The following is a 21,886-nucleotide window of genomic DNA, read 5'->3' on the forward strand; positions in this document are numbered from 1 at the left end:
TTCTGAAGAGTAAAGTATAGAAAATAGAAGGGGAAAAAAGAAACATTAAAATAGAGAAATGCAGCAAACCCTACCTCTACCAGGAGGTCAAGGGTAATATCATCAATGATGGTTACATCATAACCTATACCCTTTGATATGAGATATGATGTGAATGGAAGTTGTCTTTTAAAATTTTGTTTACTTATTCTAATTTGTTTAACATGACAAAAGACTGCATTTCAATTCATAATACACATATAGAACACAATTTTTCATGTCTTTGGTTGTACAAAAAGTAGAGTCACACCATTCATGTCTTCATACATGTACTTGGGGTAATGATGTCTATCTCATTCCACCATCTTTCCTACCTGCCCCCCACTCCTTCCCTTCCCCTTTCTCCCCTTTGTCCTCTCTAAAGTTCCTCCATTCCTCCCATGATCCTCCCATCCCCATTATGGATCAGCATCCTCATATCATAGAAAACATTCAGAGTTTAGTTTTTTGGGATTGGCTTACTTCACTTTGCATAATATTCTCCAACTCTGTCCATTTACCTGCAAATGCCATGATTTTATTCTCTTTTAATGCTGAGTAATATTCAAATGTGTAAATATACCACAGTTTATTTAACTATTAATCTACTGAAGGGCATTTAGGTTGATTCCACAATTTAGCTATTGTGAATTATGCTGCTATAAACATTGATGTGGCTGCGTTACTGTAGTATGCTGTTTTTAAATCCTTTGTGTATAAACCAAGGAGTGGGATAGCTGGGTCAAATTGTGGTTTTATTCCAAGTTTTCCAAGGAATCTCCATATTGCTTTCCATATTGTTGCACCAATTTGCAGTCCCACCAGCAATGTATGAGTTTGCCTTTCTCTCCATGTCCTCACCAACACTTATTGTTGTTTGTATTCTTATTAGCTGCCATTCTGAGTGGAGTGAGATGAAATCTCAGAGTAGTTTTGATTTACCTTTCTCTAATTGCTAGAGATGAGCTTTTTCTTTTTTTAAATCAGTATTAGTGATCAACCCAGGGCCTTAAAGGTGCGAGGCAAGCACTCTACCACAGAGCTACACACCTAGCCCCATGAAAGTGGTCCTTCACCTCTGTGGTCTTCCTCCCTCAAGTACAAAACTTCAGTCTAATCATGCAAAAAAAAGTCAAATGGGTTTATATTGAGGGTTATTCTATAAAAAATTTGACCAGTACATCTCAAAACTGATAAGTTCATCATAAGGTCATCAACCATAAGGACAGTCTGAGAAAGTTCCACAGTCTATAGAAGCCTAAAGAGTGTTGGAGACTAAATGTGTCATCCTGGATCCTGAAACATACAATGGACATTAGGTAAAAACTAAGGAAATACAAGTGAAATGTGAACTTTTGTTAGTATACAATATAGTCTTGAAAAGTATTCTGTGTTTGTAGAAGAAACTGAGTGCAGAGTATAGGGTCTCCCTGTATTGTTGAAGTTTTTCTTTAAAACTATTCTATAATGATATTCATTTAAATAAATAAAGTAGAGAAAGAAACTAACATACACTATTTATGGAAATGCAAAATTGCACAACTACTTTGGAAAAGATTCTGGCAGTTTCTTACAAAGTCAAACATGCACTTATTGTATGACCCAGCAATTCCATTAGCTGATATTTGCCTAAGTGAAATGAAAGCCTATATTTGCCCCAAAACTGGTACGATAATACTTAGAATAGCTTTATTTGTAATTGCTAAAATCTGGAAACAATACAAACATTCCCTTGTGTAATAAATGGATAAATGAACTAAAGTACATCCATACAGTGAAATCTGTGCTATTCTCCAATAAAAGGGAATGAACTACTGAGCTATAAAACAGCATGGATGAATTTCAAGTGCACTGCTCTAAGTCAGAGAAGACAGAATAAAAACAGGCTATATACTGCATGGATACACTTATATAAAATTTTGGAAAAGGCAAACAAGAGGGACATAAAACAGATCTTGGTAGGTTCTGGGAATTGGGTAGGAGATAGACTAGAAAACCGCATGGGGAGTATATCGGGAAGTATTAGAATTGTTCTATGTCTTCAGTGTTGTTATGTTTACATGACTATATATTTATCAAAATTTGCAAAACTTCACACTTGCAAAGGTTAATTTGACTACATATCTGTAAAGTATTCTTTAATTAAAAATGGAAAGACAAATAATCTTAGGGGTAATTGCCACTTTTCAAAATCATTTTTCTCCAAGGGATTTGTGTAGATAATATTCTCACCTACTGCCTTTTCATTGATTTTATTTCTAAGTTTTCAGTTTGCTGAAAGGGGCACTTACTTGTGTGGTTTTATTGTGAATACTATTGTGCTACCTGCTGCTTGGAGACTTATAAGCAGGACCCATAATGCAGGGACATAGACACAGACAGCAGAAACAAAGAAATAAGCACAGACAACAGCTAGGCTCATGCCTGAACAATGGTGACATTAGCTAAGTGCTTCATAATCACCTGCTTTTAATATAATCATGAAGCTGATGAGACCTTACTTTTGTATAAGCCTTGCAGTTTACAAAGCTCTCTCATGTGCATTCACTCATGTGATCCACATTTTATTTATTGTTTTGGTGCTAGGGATCGACCCCTGGGCCTTGAGCATACTAGGTAAGCACTCTACCACTAAGCAATACGCCTAGTCCTGTCATCTCTTAGAAGGAGAGGAAGATGCTCAGAGTTCTTACCTCTGCACGCTTGCATTCTCTTGGCTCTCTCCATAGGTTGACTAACTTAAAACACATGGTCATTTAGTGTAATGGATACAACTAGTTTACATATTTTATAGAAAAGGAATATAATTATTTGACGGATAAAGAAACAGGTTCTAAGAATCTCTTAACCTCATTTGCCTAGTAAGTATTAGCTCTAAGAGTTCAGAATGAGATGTCTGCTTCTAAGAAAGTTCCCTTTCTGCTGTCCCATATGTTGGTGATGTGACTTTTAGGAAGAATGAACTTAAGTTAAGGGTACTTTGCCATAAATCTTCACATCTTCAATGTACTGGTGACTGGGGAGTTTTAATTGGTTTTCATTGTTGCAGCCAGATTATTATGAGTAAAAACTGCTTTCTTCACTGTTCCCTTTACTAGTAATTTCGGAGCTGGAATGCAGTCTGTAATCTTTGAGTTTTCTCTTAGCTTCTAGTGTTTGGATAGTATCTCAATGTGTGAGCACTGTGTGTATGTTGGAAGCTCTGCCTTCCAAAAAAAAAGAAAGAAAGAAAGAAAGAAAAAAGAAAGCTAATCACTGTAAACGTAACAAGGATTTTTCAACAAATACTAGAATATGTACATCAAAATGAGTATTTTTCAACATAGTTGCTTTGAGAGACCCTCCAATTCAGTTGCTTTTTAATTTTTTTTCTTCTTGGTATTCAAAATAGTCATGCCAGTTTCCTGATCAGATTTAGCTTTTGAGCCCTTTTCTTTGTGTTCTTGCTGGTCTCTGAGCTCCTCCTGGGCAGGCTGAGCCCTTTCCTCACTGTGTCTTCAGAATCTAGCCCACAGCCTGGTCTATCGAAATGCTCAGACTGTGTTTATTGAGTGGAACTAAATCCAGACTCATTCACCAAGACCTTGATTATAATTAGGGAGGCCTCGGTGAGAGCCCCTCGGGGTCTTCAGAATCCCCACTGATGTTGTCAGTCACCAGCCTATCTTCCGTTTTCCTTGTCGATATCTTAAAGGAAAATGCTTCCAAGATACCTTAAAGGAAAACACCAGTGAGACATCAGGAAAACAATGAGTGACACTAAGAATTAATACTGAAGGAAAATGAAGGAAATTCCCTTCTTTTTGACATCTGATCTAAGTTAGAAGATTATGAGTGAGTCCTCTTCCAACCCCATTAGAAATAGAATTATTTCTCATAGGATTATGCTCCCCTCTATTTAGAATGGTCACCACCATAGTTTCCTTGTTCTCACCATCTGATGCAACAATCTATGGGACTAAGGGTCCAGAGACCCCTAGTTATGCAAATCTAAGTATATGATTTGTTTACATATCTGTAAGTCAATATACTAATTACTAAATGACTTCAACCTTAATACTTTCTAGTCCATTTATTAAGCCAGCAAAACCCTATGCTTGGTTCCAGACATGCAATGAGACCATGTCTTTCCTCCGGTCCCCATCTGCTCCCTCCCAAGACAACCCTCGCTCCCAAGCTGACTGATTCTTGCCTTTGGGGTATGCTGGTGCCTTCTCTATTTTGTTAGCCTGTGAGACTCTGGGGCCAGTGACCAGATAGTCTTTATTCTGTCTCCTCATTGTGCCTGCCTCCAAAGTTTAGACGGAGCGGGCACACAGAGGATTTGAGAAAGGAGTCTTTTAGACCAAGGTCCTTAGCTTACAGTACAGGCTTTCAAAGGCTAGATGGCACTGTTGCTAGAGCCAAATCAGGTGTGTTCCAAAGTACCAGTGGAGAGAGAAGAGAAAACAGAGCAGGGGGCCAGGAGCCCTCCCTGGCTGAATTTGTCTCAGACTCCCTGCAGATGCCGACCTGCTGGTACAGTGTGCTTTGCACCTTCATAAATGTGGCTTCAGAAGATCTTCACCACAATCACGGGTGGTACTCAGGACAGCTGTCTTGGTTCTAATTTTACAGAATTGTAGCTCAGCGGGAGCAAGTGCCTGGACCCTAAGTATACCTCAATTATACAACAGAACTTTTTATGATTCATGCCTGTTGGCATCCCCCAACTAAAGAAGGGTGGGTCTTCAGAATATGCTGAAAGAGGACTCTGGTGGGTAATGTGTTTATCCCAGGAGAGCGACCTGGTTGAACTGTACCAGGGGAAAACGTAGAGTTCTTAATCACATCTGTGGAATGGCTCAGCTTAACCTGTGCCTCAAAGTGTTTGCATTTGACACAAAGAGATAATACAGTTGCTTTGGAGAATAAAAAAATGATACTATATACAGGCTTTTTTAAAGAATAAATATTGTGGCTAATTCATATAGTTATTAGAACTGAGGTCAGTGGTTGATATTTTATTTAGAGGATAATCTATTTAGAGAATGCTGCTTTGTGATTGGGTTGCATCTGCCCTTGTCTATTCCTTTTCTTGATTCATGAAAACAAATAAAACCATTCAGTGCAGAAGACAGGGCAGGTGTAACTACTGTGCCCACTTTACAGATGAAGAAATAGAGGGTCAGAAATATAAAGACACATGACCAACATCACACAGTTGATGAGTGATTACACTAGAACTTGAGACCAGAGTAAGGGTGAAATAAAATCTTGTCTTCATCTCACTGTCATTTTCTGGGCTATGTCAGCTCATCTAGAAACCACAAAAATTAGGAGGGCCATTGTTGACATAGAAGGTAAGGCATCTGTGGCTAGAAAAATATCTGTACAGAGTGACAAATGATTAATGATGTGTAAAAAAATTAAGAACAAAGTAGGTTATTTGTGACTTCTGATTGTCTCTACTCTTCTGTTTCTTCCCAGGATGATGAAGATAAACTGACTTGGAAAGATCGGTTCCCAGGTTACTTGATGAACTTTGCCTCCATCTTGTTCATGGTAATTCCCTTGAGGGACCATGTGGCTATGACTGTGTGTGTGTGTGTGTGTGTGTGTGTGTGTGTGTGTATCCTGTTATGTGAACGCTGTGGGTATTTTATTCTCTTATGTTATAGCAATAGTGAGGGGCGGGTAAAGGTGAAGCCACAGTCCTGCATAGAGAAGCGGGATCTTAAAAGATAGTGAGGCCATTGACCACATATGTTTGAAGTTGGAACTTCCATAGAGAAGGTTGTGAGAGAGTGCCTTCCCATGTCCTCAGACTGAGAATGTGGAGGAGTAATGCTGCTTCGAAGGCTGAGGCTGCAGAACTGTGGCAGCCTGTTTGGACTGTGGGTGGCTCTCTCTGATGATTTGTGGAATGGACCAGTACCCAGAAGCCAAAGGAGAGAGCCAGCTGGGACTCTAAATCTGATGTAACAGTATCCCTAGAGATGCTGAGTTGATTTCCCTGTATTCTACCGTAGAGTTTGGCAAATCATTTTTGCAAGACCTGGGTAATCTCAGCTATGTCAGGGACAGCTGAGGGAGGGAGGAGCCTTTGATTCCTGTTCAAATCAGATCAGCGGGGAGGAGTTCATTCTTAGGAGCCAAGATGGGTAAGACAACAGTAACTTAAGCTGCAAGACCTCAGGAAAGCTGAACATCAAAGGAGCAAGTTAGAGTCACAAACACACCTGCCCCTCTTTATGGGGAGATTTTCTTTATTTATTTAGTATTCAAGTGTCTCTGTGTAAGGAGAATGTGCACTTACATCTCAGAGTATTTCTAAGCTGGAATACACATTAGTTGCAGGGTGAAAGAGGAATAACTTATTCCAAAAATTAGGATTGGAAAAGCATCATAATTTTATGGGCCCAGTGGCCAGAGATAACTCTGACCTGGGTTTGAGATTATAATGGCGATTATTTTTACCATCTTGATTATAGAAGACAGGAGCCACATCCTAATCCCAGGCATTTAAGAAGTGAAGGAAGCTTAGACACCATCTGATTCAGCTTCTCATTTTGCAGATGAAGTGCAGAGTTGTCAAAGCTTAGCAGCTAAATTTGTTGTCTTCTCGTTGCCTAAGAATAAGGCATATAGAATATATTCAAGAATATGTGGTGAGTTGCAGTGTATTAAGCTGAAATGATATAAAGTTTAATTTAGCTCTCAAAGCCTCCTACAATATGCATATTGCTATCCAAGAGTTTATCCATTCATTCAAGAAATACTTAAAGCATGCAACTATGTGCTTGGCATTATTATTAGTCACTGAATAAAGTAATAAACAATTTCTTCCTTAAGGAGTTTATAGACAGTAAGTAAAACAGACTTCCATCTCTAGTAGAGGTGGGGTTTGTAACATCTCATTTTGCCATAATTGATGAAAAAGTTTGGGTAAAAAGTATTTCCAAATCTTCTTAAAGCCTTGAAAGGCTGGCAGGATAGTAATAACACTAGGTTGAAATTCAAATGGAAATAGGAACCAAGGAAATAAACCTTGGCCCTAATACTAATTTTACCTTAAGGACAATTTCCCATCTAGGCAAACTTAGCCTTTTGTTTTGCTGGTTTTATAGGAATGAAGAAGATAGAAATCAGGGACTATGACTGTTTTAAAGTAGAAGAACATTTCACAACACTGTAATGCAAAGAATTAGCCTCAAAACATATGAAGAATCATAAACCAATGAAAAAGACAGTGCAATTAAAAAACTGGAAAAATAGGTACTTCATAAGAGGAAATTCAAATGGCCAATAAATCTAGAAAAGAGTATGCAATCTCATTAGTAATCATGGAAATTCTAATTTAAGCCACAGTAAAATACCTCATGTACCCAACAGATAATATGCCATTAAAAAGTCTGTCAATAACAAGTGTTGGAAAAGATATAGATCAAAAGAAACTTTTATACACTGCTGGTGGGAGTGGAAATTTCTAACAAAAGACACTTTAGAAATAGGCTGGCATTATCTAGTAAAACTGAAATTTATGGCCTGAAATTCCACTCCTGGGTATATGCCCTGGAAAAACTTATTTGCATGCACAGCAAAATACATGTACAAAAAAATGTCTATGGAAGCACTGTTTATAATAACCCCAAACTGGAAATAATCCAAATGCCTATCCCCACTAGAATGGATAAACAAATCGAGGTATATTTATACAATTAAGTCCTACATAGTCACGGAATTGAGCAAACTAATGGCAACATGGGTGAAAGAAACCAAAACAGAAGAATAAATGTGGTTTGATTCTAATCAAAGTTCAGAAAGAAACAATCCTAACTCTGTTGTTTAAGGGTACATACCCAAGTGACAGAACTGTAAAGGTAAGCAAGGAAATGATTGCCACAAAGAGAAGCTAGTGAAAGTGGGCATTGGGTACCAGGGAATAGGAAGGAGGGCATGCAGAGATGCTGGCTGTTGATCTGGATTGTATTGGAGTTTTCTTTGTTCATTCAGCCGTGTGTGCATGTGTATGTGTAAAAGGAATTTGTCCATATGTTCACAATAAAATTTAAAAATACACAATATGCATGTATTAAATAGGTTGGTCAGGGAAGTTCTCAGTAAAGAGATTTTTATCAGGGATCTGTATGAGGGGAAAGAGCCAGTCACATGGGAATTCTAGGGGAACATTCTAAGCAAAGGAAAGAGTGAGGGGAGAGGCTCCGAGGTAGGTGGAGTTTGGTGTATAGAGGAACAGCAAGCAGTAGCTAGAGTGTGGCTGGAGCGGAGTACCCTAGAGAAAGGGAGAGGTGGAAGGAATGTGGTCAGAGAGATCATAGGGAGCCAAGGCATGGGCCCCACAGGCCACAGCAAGGACTGGGCTTACCTAAGTGAGATGGGAACCCCAGTGGGAGGTTTTGTAGAGGAGTGATCCATTCTGACATCAGAAAGGTCATTCTGCTGTAGTGAGAAATGATGTTAGGAAAGCACAGTTAGGAAGAGGGAGATTGCCTGGGAAGCTATTGCAATAATTCAATAAGTATGGTGTCCCAGGCTGGGGAGATAGTGAAAAGTGGTCAGGTGCTGGTTCCATTTCAAAAGTGGACCTGAAAGAATTTGATCTTGTTATATAAAATGCAGAGAAATGGAGCATGGCTCTATGCTTCTATCTTTAAGCAAATAAAAAGGCTGCACGTATCACTTACTGGGATGGAGAGAAATTCTAGAGTTGTTCTCATGAATGGATGTGACGCTAGAGCTCAGCTTCTCATCCAGGCTGGAGACATAATAGGTTATGGATGGTATTTAAAGGCAAGAATTTGCATGAGATCACCAGGGGAGTGAGGTAAATAGGGAAGAAAAAGTTCAATGTTATAGTTTGGGAACACACGAGGAAAAGGCCAGAAAGAAGATTGAAAAGGAATAGCTAGGAGAGAGCTAGGGGTCAAGAAAGTGTATCAAGAGGAGGGCAATCCATTGCATCACATGTAACTGAGAAGCCAAGGAAGAAGAGACTGAAACTAGCTTATCTATTGTCTGGGAAAAGACCTTGTACCATCATCTTCAGCTCATCAACAAATAAATCACTGACCACCACCTGACAAATGCTGAAAACCAGGTCAATGCTGGATCATCTTGAAAGTTTCTTTTTTTTTTTTTACTTTGATAGAGATCTTCTAAAGCTAGACTGAGGATGGGAATTTTGTGTGTGTGTTGTTTAGCAATAATATGTGATTGCCTTTTAAAAAACAAAACAAAACCCATTTTCAACCCACTCAACTCCTAATCTTGAGATAAATGCAAGATTCTGTTTCAGAACCAAGAACTAACTGATCATCATGCCATGTTTGGGGTTCCCCATCTGCCATGAGCAGTGCTGAGCCCAGGATGTGTGAGTGGGGGCTGGGAGTGAAGTGTAAGATTGCAGGGGAAGCAGGTAACCCCCTCTGGATCAGCCTTTTAAAGTCCAGTCCTCAAGCCTGGTCTAAGCTTACTGACCTGGGACAATTTTTATAGTACCTCTTTTTTTTTTTTTTTTGCTTTTAGAAGTAATCTAGGTTGGATAATAATCCAAGTTGTACAATAAATTATGTGGTTCCCTACCTATTAAATTTTTATTAATTTTTTAATTTTTTAAATTTTTTGCTACTAAGGGTTGAATCCAGAGGCACTTTATCACTGAGCCACATCCCTGGCCCTTTTTATTTTTAAGTCTCACCAAGTTGCTTTGGGCCTTGCTAAGTTGCTGAATCTGGCCTTGAACTTAGAATCCTCCTCTCTCAGCCTCCTGAGCTGCTGGGATGACAGGCATGTGCCTCTGTGCCCAGCTAAAAATTCTTTTTTGGTACTATCTTTCCCTTGTTTCTTTATGTTTTTTTTAAAAAGCTCAGTCTTCTAGAAACAAAAAGGAGGAACAAAAAGAGGAGCTTGCAGTTATCCTAAACAAGGTGTGGAGCATGAAATCAAGGAGCTAGGGTGGTGGTTAGGAAAGAATAATATTTTGTCAGGAAATGATGGTCTACCCAGAGCACCTACTTCAATAAAGACCAATAAAGATGAGTATCTCCCATCTCCTTCCTTCCTCCACCATTTGTGACTGCTCCTTGGCAGAAGATGGCAGGAACACAGCCACTAGGAGAGATTTAGAGGTGCTGTATGCCAGTTGGGTGTAATTTTTATGGGATGACAAGAGCAAAGAAAAGCCCTTTGCCATTTCATTTGCCCTGTCATGTTGGAAGACGGCTTGAACAAAGAGAATTCTCTTTCTTTTCCAATCTTCTTGAGTTATAAGGTTTTTTTCTTTCTCCTTTTTTGAATTAACTCTTTGTTTTCTCTTTTTGTTATTATTTTTAATTGTTAAAAATTATACATAATAGTGGGCTTCATGGTTACATACTTATGCATACACACAGTGACAATATAATCTGGTCAATTTTATTTTGCAGTACTTTCCCTTTCCCTCTCTGCTTCCCTCCTCTGGTTCCCTTCCTTCTACTTTACTTCTCTTTATAAGGTAGGGGATTGTCAGAGGCCATATCCTTCTCGGACAGCCTGAGCTGTCCCCTCATGCCCAATATGATCATTTACTTACACCTGTCGGCTGGGGAGCCAACATTGGAAACCTGCTTCTAGTCCCTTGCCTGGATGGCTGCAATAGCACCTTACATCAACTCCCTGATTTTGCACTGCCCCTTATAGATCATCAGCACACTGAGTTTTATTTTTTAAAACTTAATTCAAATCCTATCACTCCTCTACTTAAAACTTTCTCATTTCCTGAAGTACAGAAGCCAAAGCACAGGGCTGACCCCTCCTCCTGCCCACCCATCTCCTACCCGGCTCTCCTCTTGCTCACTCTGTACCAGCCACCATCTGCCTCAACACCTTCCCTCTCATTCCTTCCTTCAGGTGCTTGATGAGAGGTCCCCTTCTCACCTTGGCCTTTCTCAACAACCCTATTTAAATTGCACACTATCCCCATATTCCTGTTTAACTCATTTGTCCCCACGGTTTTTATCACACCAGAGTTATTGTATATTTTATCTATCTATGTGGTTATTGTCTGTCTTTTCCCACTAGAAGATCAACTACACAAAGGGAATAATTTCTGTTGTAAGATTTTTATTAACACGTTGGTTATACATATTAATGGGAGTCCATGTGGTATTTCCAGACATGCATAAAGCATGCATTGACCTTATTCAACCACACTTCTTCCACTCTCACCCAGCTCTCCTCCCTTCCCATTCTCTAGTAATATCTCTTCTGCTTTCAGATTGACTCTTTTAAAAATAGTTTCCACATATGAGAGAGAATATGTGATGCTTGTTTTCCTATGTCTGGCATATTTTTTTTTTAACACAGCATTCTCTAGTTCCATCCATGTTACTTTAAATAACAGGATTTCATTCTTCTTTATGGCTGGATAATACTCCATTATGTATATATACCACATTTTCTTTACCTATTCATTTGCTGATGGGCACCTAGGCTGATTCCATAGCTTAGCCATTGTGAATAGTGCTATAATAAACATGGGCATGTAGGTATTTCTTGTATGCCAACTTCATTTGCTTTGGATATATACTCAGGAGTGGGATAGGTGAAACATATGGTAGTTCTATTTTTACTTTTTTTTTATATGAACCTCCATATTGTTTTCAATAGCGTCTGTACTAATTTACATTTCTGCCAACAATGTATGAGCTCTTTTTTTTCTGTACAATCTTGCCAACTTTTATTATTTTTTGTCTTTTTGACAATAGCTGTTGTAAATGGAGTGAGATAGTATCTCATTGTGGTTTTGATTTCCATTTCCTTGGTGGCATTTTTTCATATGTTCATTGAACATTTGTATTTCTTCTCATAATTTTTTTTTACTGACACTTATTACTGTGATTGGCAGATAGGAAGTGCTTCAGACATGTGTTAGAATGAATGACTGAGAGATAAACAAATTATTTAAGCGGATGTCAGGGGAAACTTATTATGTCAGTGATAAAGCCATGATGTGTGTGTGTGTGTGTGTGTGTGTGTGTGTGTGTGTATGTGTGTATGTTGAGGCTTTTTGTTTGGTTTTGTTTTTTGTTGTTTGAGCCATTAGACTACTGCATTGTATCCTAGGTTGGACAATCTCCCACTGGATCAGCAGAGATTGCTTCTGCCTTATGCATTTCTGCATGCTTCTCCTCTCTTTTCTGGAAAGTTCTTCCTCTTCCTTATTCTTTCCTCTAAGTCTTTCCCATAGAAATCTATCTTAAACTTTTTTCCACAAGGTTTCCTCTGACTGTTCTACTCTCGGCTGAAAGCTTACCAGAAGCTCATGAACCAAGTGAGGCCTGTGACTGATTAGCTACTTACTAGGGTTACCCTGTTGTATATGTGCAATGATTTCTCAACTTTGCTTCAGAGTGGAAGTCCTGGAGTATAGGGACAAGGCTATTTCTTCTTCCCTTTTTGTAGTGTCAGATAGTACTCTGGGATCTGTAGCTTGATTTAACATTGCAGTACCATTTTTTATGCCCCAGAGATCAAGTTATGGGATTAAAACACAAAAGGCCACAGGAACTATGCTAATGTGATCATATGCAAGGTGACCAGGTCACCCATAGCTGAGAGTCAACAAATTTTTGCCAAGCTGCCTCCACACTGAAATGGCATAAGCCATAGAATGTGACCCCAAACCAATTTTCTTTCAATATAGTTGTGGGAGACTGATCACAAACATGCAGTAATATACCCAGTGCAGTGGTTTACATAATAGATGATAAAAATTGATATATTTAATAAATGAAGTTAATTATATCATACAGACATAAGTCATGGACATGGTATTGTATTTTGCCAGAAGACCTGAGTTTTAATATCAGGGTGGGATTGTAGACTTAGGAACTATAGAGCAGGGCTGGATCATCATTAGATCTCATTTATAAAAAGCCTGTCTTGCATGACCATTGTAGTGATTAGTGCAGGGGAAGATGTGCATCGAATAAGGACATCAGGAAGGCACCCTTGGCATCTCAGCTCTGCCATGTCCCCTCTTGGCCTTAGATCAATTAGATTGTTGCTTCTTGGACCTCAGTTTCCTTTTGTACAAGACCAAAGCCTCTCACCCATGTCCCATGCTGGTGGTGGAAATGGGGTTCCCCTCGGTGGAACGGGCTGGTTGAGAAATAAAAGCTAAGAAAAATAGAATGGTGAAAAGAACCACAGAACACAGAAAGTAGTTTCAAAAGCGGGGACAGGACGGGCCAGCCGATCAGATGGATTGAGCTTCTAGACTATGGCAAAATGGAGCCTGCGCCTGCTTTATTTACATCAGGAAACATCAAAGGCCTTCCATGGAATGTTCTTCTCCAAAAAAGGTTAAAGGTGGGCTGTCCAGTTCCCAATGGGTTACTACTCCCATCTCCAGAGCTACGATGAGGGATCTTCCTAGCAGAGCTGATATAAAGTTTACATGCATTGGATAATCTATTGCCCATGGGAGAGCCACCCATAGTTCGCAATGCCAAACCTAAATCTCCCTGGCTACCATACTGAGAGAAGATCCTCATGTAATTTACAGATGGTTTCCCGCAAAAGCCTATATGAGAATGATTCCTAAATATTAAAATTCTTTAATTCCTACCACAATCCGGGAGACTAGGAGTAGAGCCATACCAGTGGCTTTGAGCAAATCCCTTCCCTTTGCCATGCCTGCCTTCTTGGTCTGCAAAATGATCACAGGGCTGAGTTGGTGCTCTTCAAGTTTTCCCAGCTTGAAAACTGTAGAAGCTAGAGATGCTCTTGGAAATAGCAAAGGAGAGGTTCAGAACCTGATTTTTTTCAAGGGATAGAAAACAAAAACCAGAGAAAATAAGCCTGCAAAGAATAATCAGAGACTGGAGAGAGGGTGTTGGAGATAGGGATACAGGGAAAGAGAGGCTAGGGATGAAGTAGGGCTTCTGAAAGTGAGCACAGAGGTGCTTTTGGACCTGAATAGGGATCTTGTTAAAATGCAGATTCCAAGTCAGTAGGCCTGGAGTTGTGTATGAGATTTTCCATCTCTCTCAGCTCTAGCTGGTGTAACTGAACTGGACCACACTTTGAGTGGCAAGGAAGGGTGTTCTTTTGTTCCCAACTCTAGCAGCCAGGCCTTTCAGAGAAGCCCAACAGCCCATCTCCTCCATGGGGTCCTCCATGTCCCTCCCCCAAAGCCCTAAAGCAAAGGATGTTTTTGCTATTTTTTTTCTTCCGTTGTTCACCCAATCGTGCATGCATGAGTGCGCGCGCACACACACACACACACACACACACACAGACACACTCACTCCTCAATGACCTGCCCTCCACTGCTTCATCAATACTTCCATCCCTGGTCTTCACTGCAAAAGTGATTTTGGGGGAAAAGAATCTCACACCACATTTTCCAGGCCCTTACTGTCTGGCGGTGACAATCCCAGAGGAGCAGGAAGTGAAATGTCTACATTGTTGGAGCAGGGTGATGTCATGTCCAGGTTTTCCCACTCACATGGTCGTCATCCCTCCTTCGTCCTGCAGGCTGGTGTCTCTGTTGCTCCCACCCCCACCCTGAACCCTAAGTCAGGCCTCCCACAAAGTGTTTTCCCCATCTATCCTCCCCTACACGTACACACACACACATACACACATTTTACCCAGAGAACACTACCTTCCTGCCTGTCTTAGCAAGGGCTTCTTTCTCACACCATGGTCCACAGGGCATATACTAATATTTATAAAGCATAACAACAGGATAAAAAGCTGAGTCGGCCACCAGTACCCCCAGTTTCAGCATCGCCAACGCTCCCTGGAGCTCTGAAGGTGTCTATATCTGGACACATCTGCAACCCATTTCCAGCCCACCAGAGTGTCATTCACACTGCCTGTGAAGCCCTGCCTAAGCCTCAGCCCCTCCTCTCCTTCTTCCCTCCCTCCAGAACATGTAGTCCAGCATAGGTTCTGCTTTCAGAAACTTATACCTGCCCTTTTCTCCCCCTACTTTTCCCATTTAGCCTCCATAGCCAGTGCCACTGTCCCCTGTTCCCTAGAGGGAATAGGAGCCCACAGCCTCATTTGCAGAAAAAAATGCTAAAAAAAAAAAAAAAAAAAGGCTTCAAGAGACTGAAGCAAATTAGAATCACTCTGAGCACAGGATGCACCTAGCAGTTGCCTTTCCTCCCTCTGTGCTCTCAGAAAGGCTTACCCAGGGCACTTTCTTCTCACAGCATCCTGTCAATGGTCCGTCCTTGGTTGTGATGGGGAGAGGAAGGAGAGTGGGGATATAGGAAAGGAGTGGGGCTCTTGGGCTGATGTAGGTCTAGGAGAGTCCCTTATTATTCTTAGTTCTAGAAATAGGAAATAGGGGACTTGGAGGTCAAGTGGCTGGTACATTTCCTTTTGGAACACAGCCGCGAGAGATTTACGTACCAAGTGAAAAATATGCCACTCCCATTTTAAGTCACCTGATAGAGAAATCATCCTGAGGACTGAGTTTGAAAATATCACTCCTGATTTATTTCCACCCTTTTTTTTTCTTTTTTGAGTAACACAACAAGCCATAGCTCATCCCTTTGCAGCTCAAACACCTTTTTCTGTGGCTTCCTATTTTATTTCATGGATGGTCCAGCTCAAATCCCACTTCCTCTATAAATACTCCCTGGCCCACCAGATCTGCTTGGTCCCCTGTACTCTGAGTTCTTTCAGCAGCTATGCTCTTTATTTAGCACTTAATGCATTCTTAAATATTATTTATTATTGTTCAAAAGTGAACAATAATATAGTCAATTGAAACATACTTAATGAAAGAAATTATAGGGTGTGTTGTACACTGCACAGTTTTCCTCCAGATTTGTGTGTGTATATGCGTGTATGCATGTGTGTGTGTGTGTTTTAGATTGTTCAGAATCTGCTTTAAAACTAAAGATATTCTCCCCTGGAAAATATACCTACACTCAGGATTCTGCATAAGGATTTGGTGGGTTTGCAGTTCCTTTATTGTCCACTGAAGGATTGCAGTTTAATAACACCTTTTGTAGCAGACAGTACTCTAAACTGAACAAATAGTAGGTGCTCAAGAATTGCTTGCTGATGTGTGTCTCTTCCTGTTTGCCATGAACAGATTGCCCTGACATTCTCCATTGTCTTTGGGGTCATTGTGTATCGGATCACAACTGCAGCTGCTCTGTCTCTCAACAAAGCCACACGCTCCAATGTCCGGGTGACAGTGACAGCAACAGCAGTCATCATTAACCTCGTGGTCATCCTCATCCTGGACGAGATCTATGGTGCTGTGGCCAAGTGGCTCACCAAAATTGGTACTGTGTCGCCAATCCTGTGTTTGTGTTGGAAGTACTTGAATATGATCAATCCAATGTGTGGAAGGTGTCCAGTAATAATGACTCCAAATCTCAAAAGGGATGGGAACAGGATGCTTTGCACAGTTCATTTTAATTAGAAGAATGCAGAAGGGCAAAATCTGTGTTCTTATAGGGCTCACCAAAGGGCTTTCCCTAAAGATGGGAATCCTTCCTGTAGCATGCTGATTGATAGTCCTGTGGCCCATGTTGATTGCCTCATGTGACAGGGAACTCACTATCCCCTAAGGATAATCCATGGGGTCTATTCTTTCGAGCAAGGTAGATTCAACGCTTCCTGTTGAAAATTATAGAGTTTAGTTCTCCTCATTTTCCCAGCAGCATTAATAAAGTGGAGGAAAGCCTTCTGATACTTGAGCCCAAGAGGGTCTTATCTAACCCAGAAAAATCCATGCATTCCCCAGACACTGAGCAGACTTCAAAGGGACATATCAAACTTCCCAAGCTTCAAACCAGTGAGAAAAATGTAGTGGCCTCAACATGCAGACATGTCATTTGAGCTGCGACCTGCTGTTGCCTGAGCACCACACATTGGCATTCGCACTTATTAGATGGGGGAGGCCTGAGAGTCGAGACCCTTTCCTCATTGTGCTCTGGGTGGCCTGAATACACCTTCCTTTCTTGAATTTGGGGATTTCTTTTTTGACTGTAGGGGCTAGGAGTCCCAGCCTCTTGCTCACCTCATAGAGAAGTGGAGTGAATGGTATAATGTCTTTAATTCACCGACCAATCAGAAGTTAGACACTCCATAAAACTCCTCAAGAGAGCCTTCCTGAGAAGACCAGAGAATTCCAGAAGGCTACTATGTTGGTGACTTTCCCCAGCATGGCCTTTCCTCTTAGACTAGACACAGTAGCACCTGTGTCTGACTTCTATGTGGGTCCAGGCAGTGTACCATCTGGAGTGCAGGTCTGACCTACAGAGTTGTAAGTATTTTCTGTGTTAAGTGTCTGCATAATTATAAATATGATCTATGTTCCTTCTAAGATTCTTGAGAAAAAAAAATTTAATTCAGTGTGTTTGGCAATTTACTATAGTCTATAGGAGCACTTAGGAATTCTTTAGAGCGCTTAAGGGAGTCTTGGAGATAGAGGGACCTAACTGGAGAGCTCAGAAAAGTAGTGTTGGGTGGGCATGTGGGTAGGAAGGAGGGAATGGGCAGGAGAAGTGGAAGGTTCCTGGAAGAGGAAACAAAGGGAAGTGTGGCACTAAAGGGACGGTTCCGATCCCTTGGGTTCACAGAGAGGTAGGTGGCATGTGGGCCACGTGGACCACTAAGAGAATTTTGGTGGATCTTAATGCTAGTGGAACAAAAGAACCAAGCTTAGCATACAGGAAAAAGAGCATGATGTATGTCCAGGAAGCCAGAGTATCCCAGGATGGTGGCTCTCTGGGACCCATGGCATACCCAGGGGTGAGAAACTGGGCCCAGGGAGTTGGCCAATACCGGGCTTTATTTTTCAGTGGAAAACTTTAAGTTCCAGGCTCAGGAAGCATTTGCTGGAGTTCAAAGGTGAATCTGAGCAGGAGTACCATCCTCCTGGTTTGATTACTGAGCCAGGAGAGAAATAAAACAAAGGCAGAAGTAGACACAAGCCAAGATAGGAGCTTTAAAATGGAAAAAGTCTGCATTGAAGGAAGTTTCCTCTGTAGGAAAGCCAGAGAAGCTTCCTAGTACCAAATTCCTGACAGATTTATCTTTCCACGGCAGGACAGGGTGCACAAGCAGCTTTACCAGTCTTTGCACAGGGAAGATCACAGGACATTTGCTTTCTGCTGGTAGTTTGCTTCAAAGGAAGGGCAGAGACAGCTGACTGGCAGGGAATGCCAATGTCACCCTCCATACTTTCCATCACTGAAGAGAAGTGAGTGAGATGGGGAGACAAACGAAGCCAAGCTTTTCACTCCTGATATTCCTTCATGTGGAGAGACCATGCCTCTCCACATGGAGGAATATCAGGATGAAAAGAAATGTCCTGGTCCTCTATACCTGGCCCCAATCCAATACTACTGAGGAGTTTTCTAAGAATATGATGTGCTGGAAATATTGCTTGCAAAATTACTCAGGCCAGGGTATAAAAACAATAGAAGAGAGAAAGGCAGGAAGACCTAATGTAAGGGAGGTTACTGAGTGCATGGACAGGAAGTGAGGAAAAGAGAAACAGGAAGTCAGTGATGTAGGAATTTCTTCTTACCCTCTATTTGAGTTTTCTTACACAGTTCCAGTAAGTTGTAAAGATGGGAGATATGGAGATTGATCAACTATCAGAAACTCATTAGCAAGAGTTTAATCAACACTCCCATGTGCAAGGCTGTGCCTTAAACTCTTGTTTAAATCATAAGCAAAATGGCCATACACCAATTTCTATTCTGTGAAGCTGTATCTGCTGTTTCTATCAGTACTCTCCCAATCACCCAAAAAGTTTAGGATACTTCAGTTTGTTAAGCCAATGCCCCATGCTCCATTAAAGAAAACAATCTACACACTGGAAAAGAGATGGCATTCTTTTGTTCTTTGTGGCAGCGAAACTCAAATGTGTTTTTAAACTACAAAATTTTTCTTTTAGCCCATTTTGTCTTCATAAAAACTCTAGCCTGTAAGGGAACTATTATGTCCTAATTTTACTAAGATTCAAACTCAGATTCTGCCTTTAACAAGCAGATACTTTTCATCCTATTTTGGTGTAAGTTTCCCACCATTTGTATGGAGTTGTTACATTGGGTATCTGCTTAGGGACCATGTGGGTGTTGTCTTGGGTTGTTGCTTTTGTTTGTCTTACATTGGATACTCCCAGAGTGCTCAGAAAGGCACTGTTGTATAGTAGGAGATCACTAAATTCAAGAATCCAGTGGAAGAATCTTTGAGTTCCTCTTTCTTCCCATCCCTCAATTGTGTAGCATTAGGCAGCAGGGAACTTTTCCGGGTCAAGTTTTACGGATCCTTTCTTCATATGAATGATTTTCCATCCTCTATCCATGAATCACCACCCTGTTGGGCAATTTTGAATCCTAACCTCTATGCTTTTGTCTTCAGTCTCTCTCTGTGGGCCTCTATTTTGGAAATCCTCACACAGTCGTCCTTTCTTAAACAGTGGATTTGGGGACATCACCACTCTTCAGTCTCCCAGAGCACTGTCCTTTGCTCCTATGACAGATATAAACCTGGATTTGAGGATCTCAACCACCTACCCTCACTGTCCTCCTGCACGCCAGCCAACCCACTCAACCCACAGTCAGTCCAGGCCACTCTCTAACCTCCCACCCCCTGGGCCTGGCTCATGCTGCTGTAGCTGCTATCACCACCCTGGGCGACCCTCTCTATAAAGTGCACTTAAAGCTTCCTTCTCTGTGGGCACTCCTCCCTCAATGATTTTCCTCCCTTTTCTCTAGCATAGATCTTTCATTCAACTTGTTCATCAATCAGTTGTTCATGGAGTGCTTACTTTGCGCCAGCCACTATTTGGGGAACACAGCAATAATAAGAGTCCAGACCCTGTTGTAATGATGTTTTCATTGTGGTAAGAGAAATTCAGTAAAGAAGAATACTTCACAGAGCCTAAGAAAGGTGTGATGTGATGGAGCCCTGCGTATGGGACCAGGTGGTCAGGAAGGGCCTTCAAGGTGGTAACTTTGTAGGGGTGAGACCCAAATGACAGGGGGGAAACTTCCACACAAGGATCAGGAAGGAGCACTCAAGGAAGACAGAGCAGCAAAGACAAAGGCAACAGATGGGAATAAACGTGGAGGGGGTCATGTGCTGTTGGATCTTATTGCTCATATTTTCATGTATTCCCATATTAGAATAGACTAAGCCATGCTAGGGTAATATATCGTCTTCAAATATTGGCCACATAATATAAAGTAGTGTGTGTTCTTGCTCACCCTACATGTCCAGTGTGCCTGCTGCCACTCAGTGACTCAGACTGATAGAGCCCGTGGAGAAACTGGAGATTGAAGGTCTATAGAGGCTATTAGATACCTCCTTCTGGAAGCATCATGGTACCTTCTGATCACATTTCATTGGCTAGAACCAGCCTAATGATGAAACAGTTGGAACATGTGTGGAAGATTGTGGCCATCCCGTGAGCAAGACAAGTCTCTATCACTTGCTCCCATCAGACTGCAAGGCTCTTCAGGGTAGTGACTTTGTCTTTTATTTATTTATATGCCCTATAGTATTTGGCTCATGGTGGATCTTAGCACATATTTGTGGAAATTTTTGGTAAAATGCATCTCTCTCTTCACTCATGCAATCAAGAAGAATTTTTTTTTCAAGAAAGCCCACAGGTTAGGCATTCTGTAAGTCATAGTAGAGGCTGCCATGAGCGTTCAAGCGTTCACTACTTTTGACTCGGCTTGCCTGCATAAGGATTGGAGGAAACTTTGAGAAGAACAAGACAATGGCAAAGTTGTCCCAATAGGATAGTGACTGACAGATGCAACAGGGGGATCAGAGGATTTGAACTTTCCTTGATGTCAAAGAATACTCACACTAGCAGAGATTATCATACAAAGCAGGTGCCCAGTATACTAGCAGGCGGAGGTATGGTTTCAGGGTCACCACAGGCCCCTGCAGGGACATAAAGCTGTGAATAATGCCACCTAATGGAATGAAAAGTCTGCCAGGCTTAGGGGCTGGCTTTGCCATTCTCACGCTGGGTTAATACCCATCTGGCTTCCTGCCCCAGATCTCCTGATAGTTGAGGAGGCTATGACAATGTGCTTTACTTACCAGGTGCAAACAGCTGGTGAAAACAACCCCAACAAGTTCTCAAGAGTTTCCTACAAGGCTGAGTGATGAAGACTAATTTTCTGGGAGTATCCCTCCATGGGCACAGGCATCAGGCCTATTGGAGGTTCATCTTTGCCCCAAATATTTATGACAAAAGACAAAAAATGTTAGATGCCTTGTGAATAATCAACTCAGCAGTGGTAGATAAGGACTGTCATTTTCTCCCTGGCTTCCACTGTGACAGTGGTAATGAGCTTGGGTGCAAAGCACCCTATAATACAGAAGCAGCTCAACACTGGTGAAATGGGGTTGTGCAGAAACTGGAGGTGGCTGGGGAAATGGGTGAAGCTCTGAAGCCTTGTCAGACAGGGAATCTGGCCAACTAAGGCTGCCAGTGTACAGAGTATGCAGCCAGTTTCAGCAAACACCAGTAATTATCAGTGTCTACAGGGGCAAGGATTCTAGAGAGTGGGGAGAATGAGGTCTTTCCTGATCCCTAGTGGTCTGTAGTAACCACTACAATTTTTGGAGGGATGATAGGTGGTGGTTATAGAGAAAAGATCCAAATCCTGGGGGAGGAAGCGAGCAAGAGCTGGACAGGACATCAGGATCCCAGACCCATAGGCAAATAGGACAGGTCGGGTGTGATGAGATGCCAGGGCATGAGACCAGGAAGCAGAAACCAAGCTGGCCAGATTGAGGCTTGCTTCCCCTCTGGGTCAGCGCTCAAGGGCCTCCTGTGCGTTTCAAGCAAGAGGCTTCTGAGCAGCACATTTGG

General features: G+C 41.4%; 1 protein-coding gene across 2 annotated transcripts in view; it reads left to right on the forward strand.

Annotated features, from left to right (window-relative positions):
• The window catches only part of Ano2 (anoctamin 2), a 331,044-nt gene that overhangs the window by 248,849 nt on the left and 60,309 nt on the right, over nucleotides 1-21,886 (forward strand). For both annotated transcript variants that reach the window (XM_026403278.2, XM_077798741.1), the window contains exons 14-15: nucleotides 5,488-5,562; nucleotides 16,121-16,316. In XM_026403278.2, the coding sequence (XP_026259063.2) occupies nucleotides 5,488-5,562; nucleotides 16,121-16,316 (271 nt within the window). The remainder of the gene's footprint in view (nucleotides 1-5,487; nucleotides 5,563-16,120; nucleotides 16,317-21,886) is intronic.

Source organism: Urocitellus parryii, chromosome 5 (assembly GCF_045843805.1).
Source record: "Urocitellus parryii isolate mUroPar1 chromosome 5, mUroPar1.hap1, whole genome shotgun sequence".
In the NCBI taxonomy this organism is placed as follows: domain Eukaryota; kingdom Metazoa; phylum Chordata; class Mammalia; order Rodentia; family Sciuridae; genus Urocitellus; species Urocitellus parryii.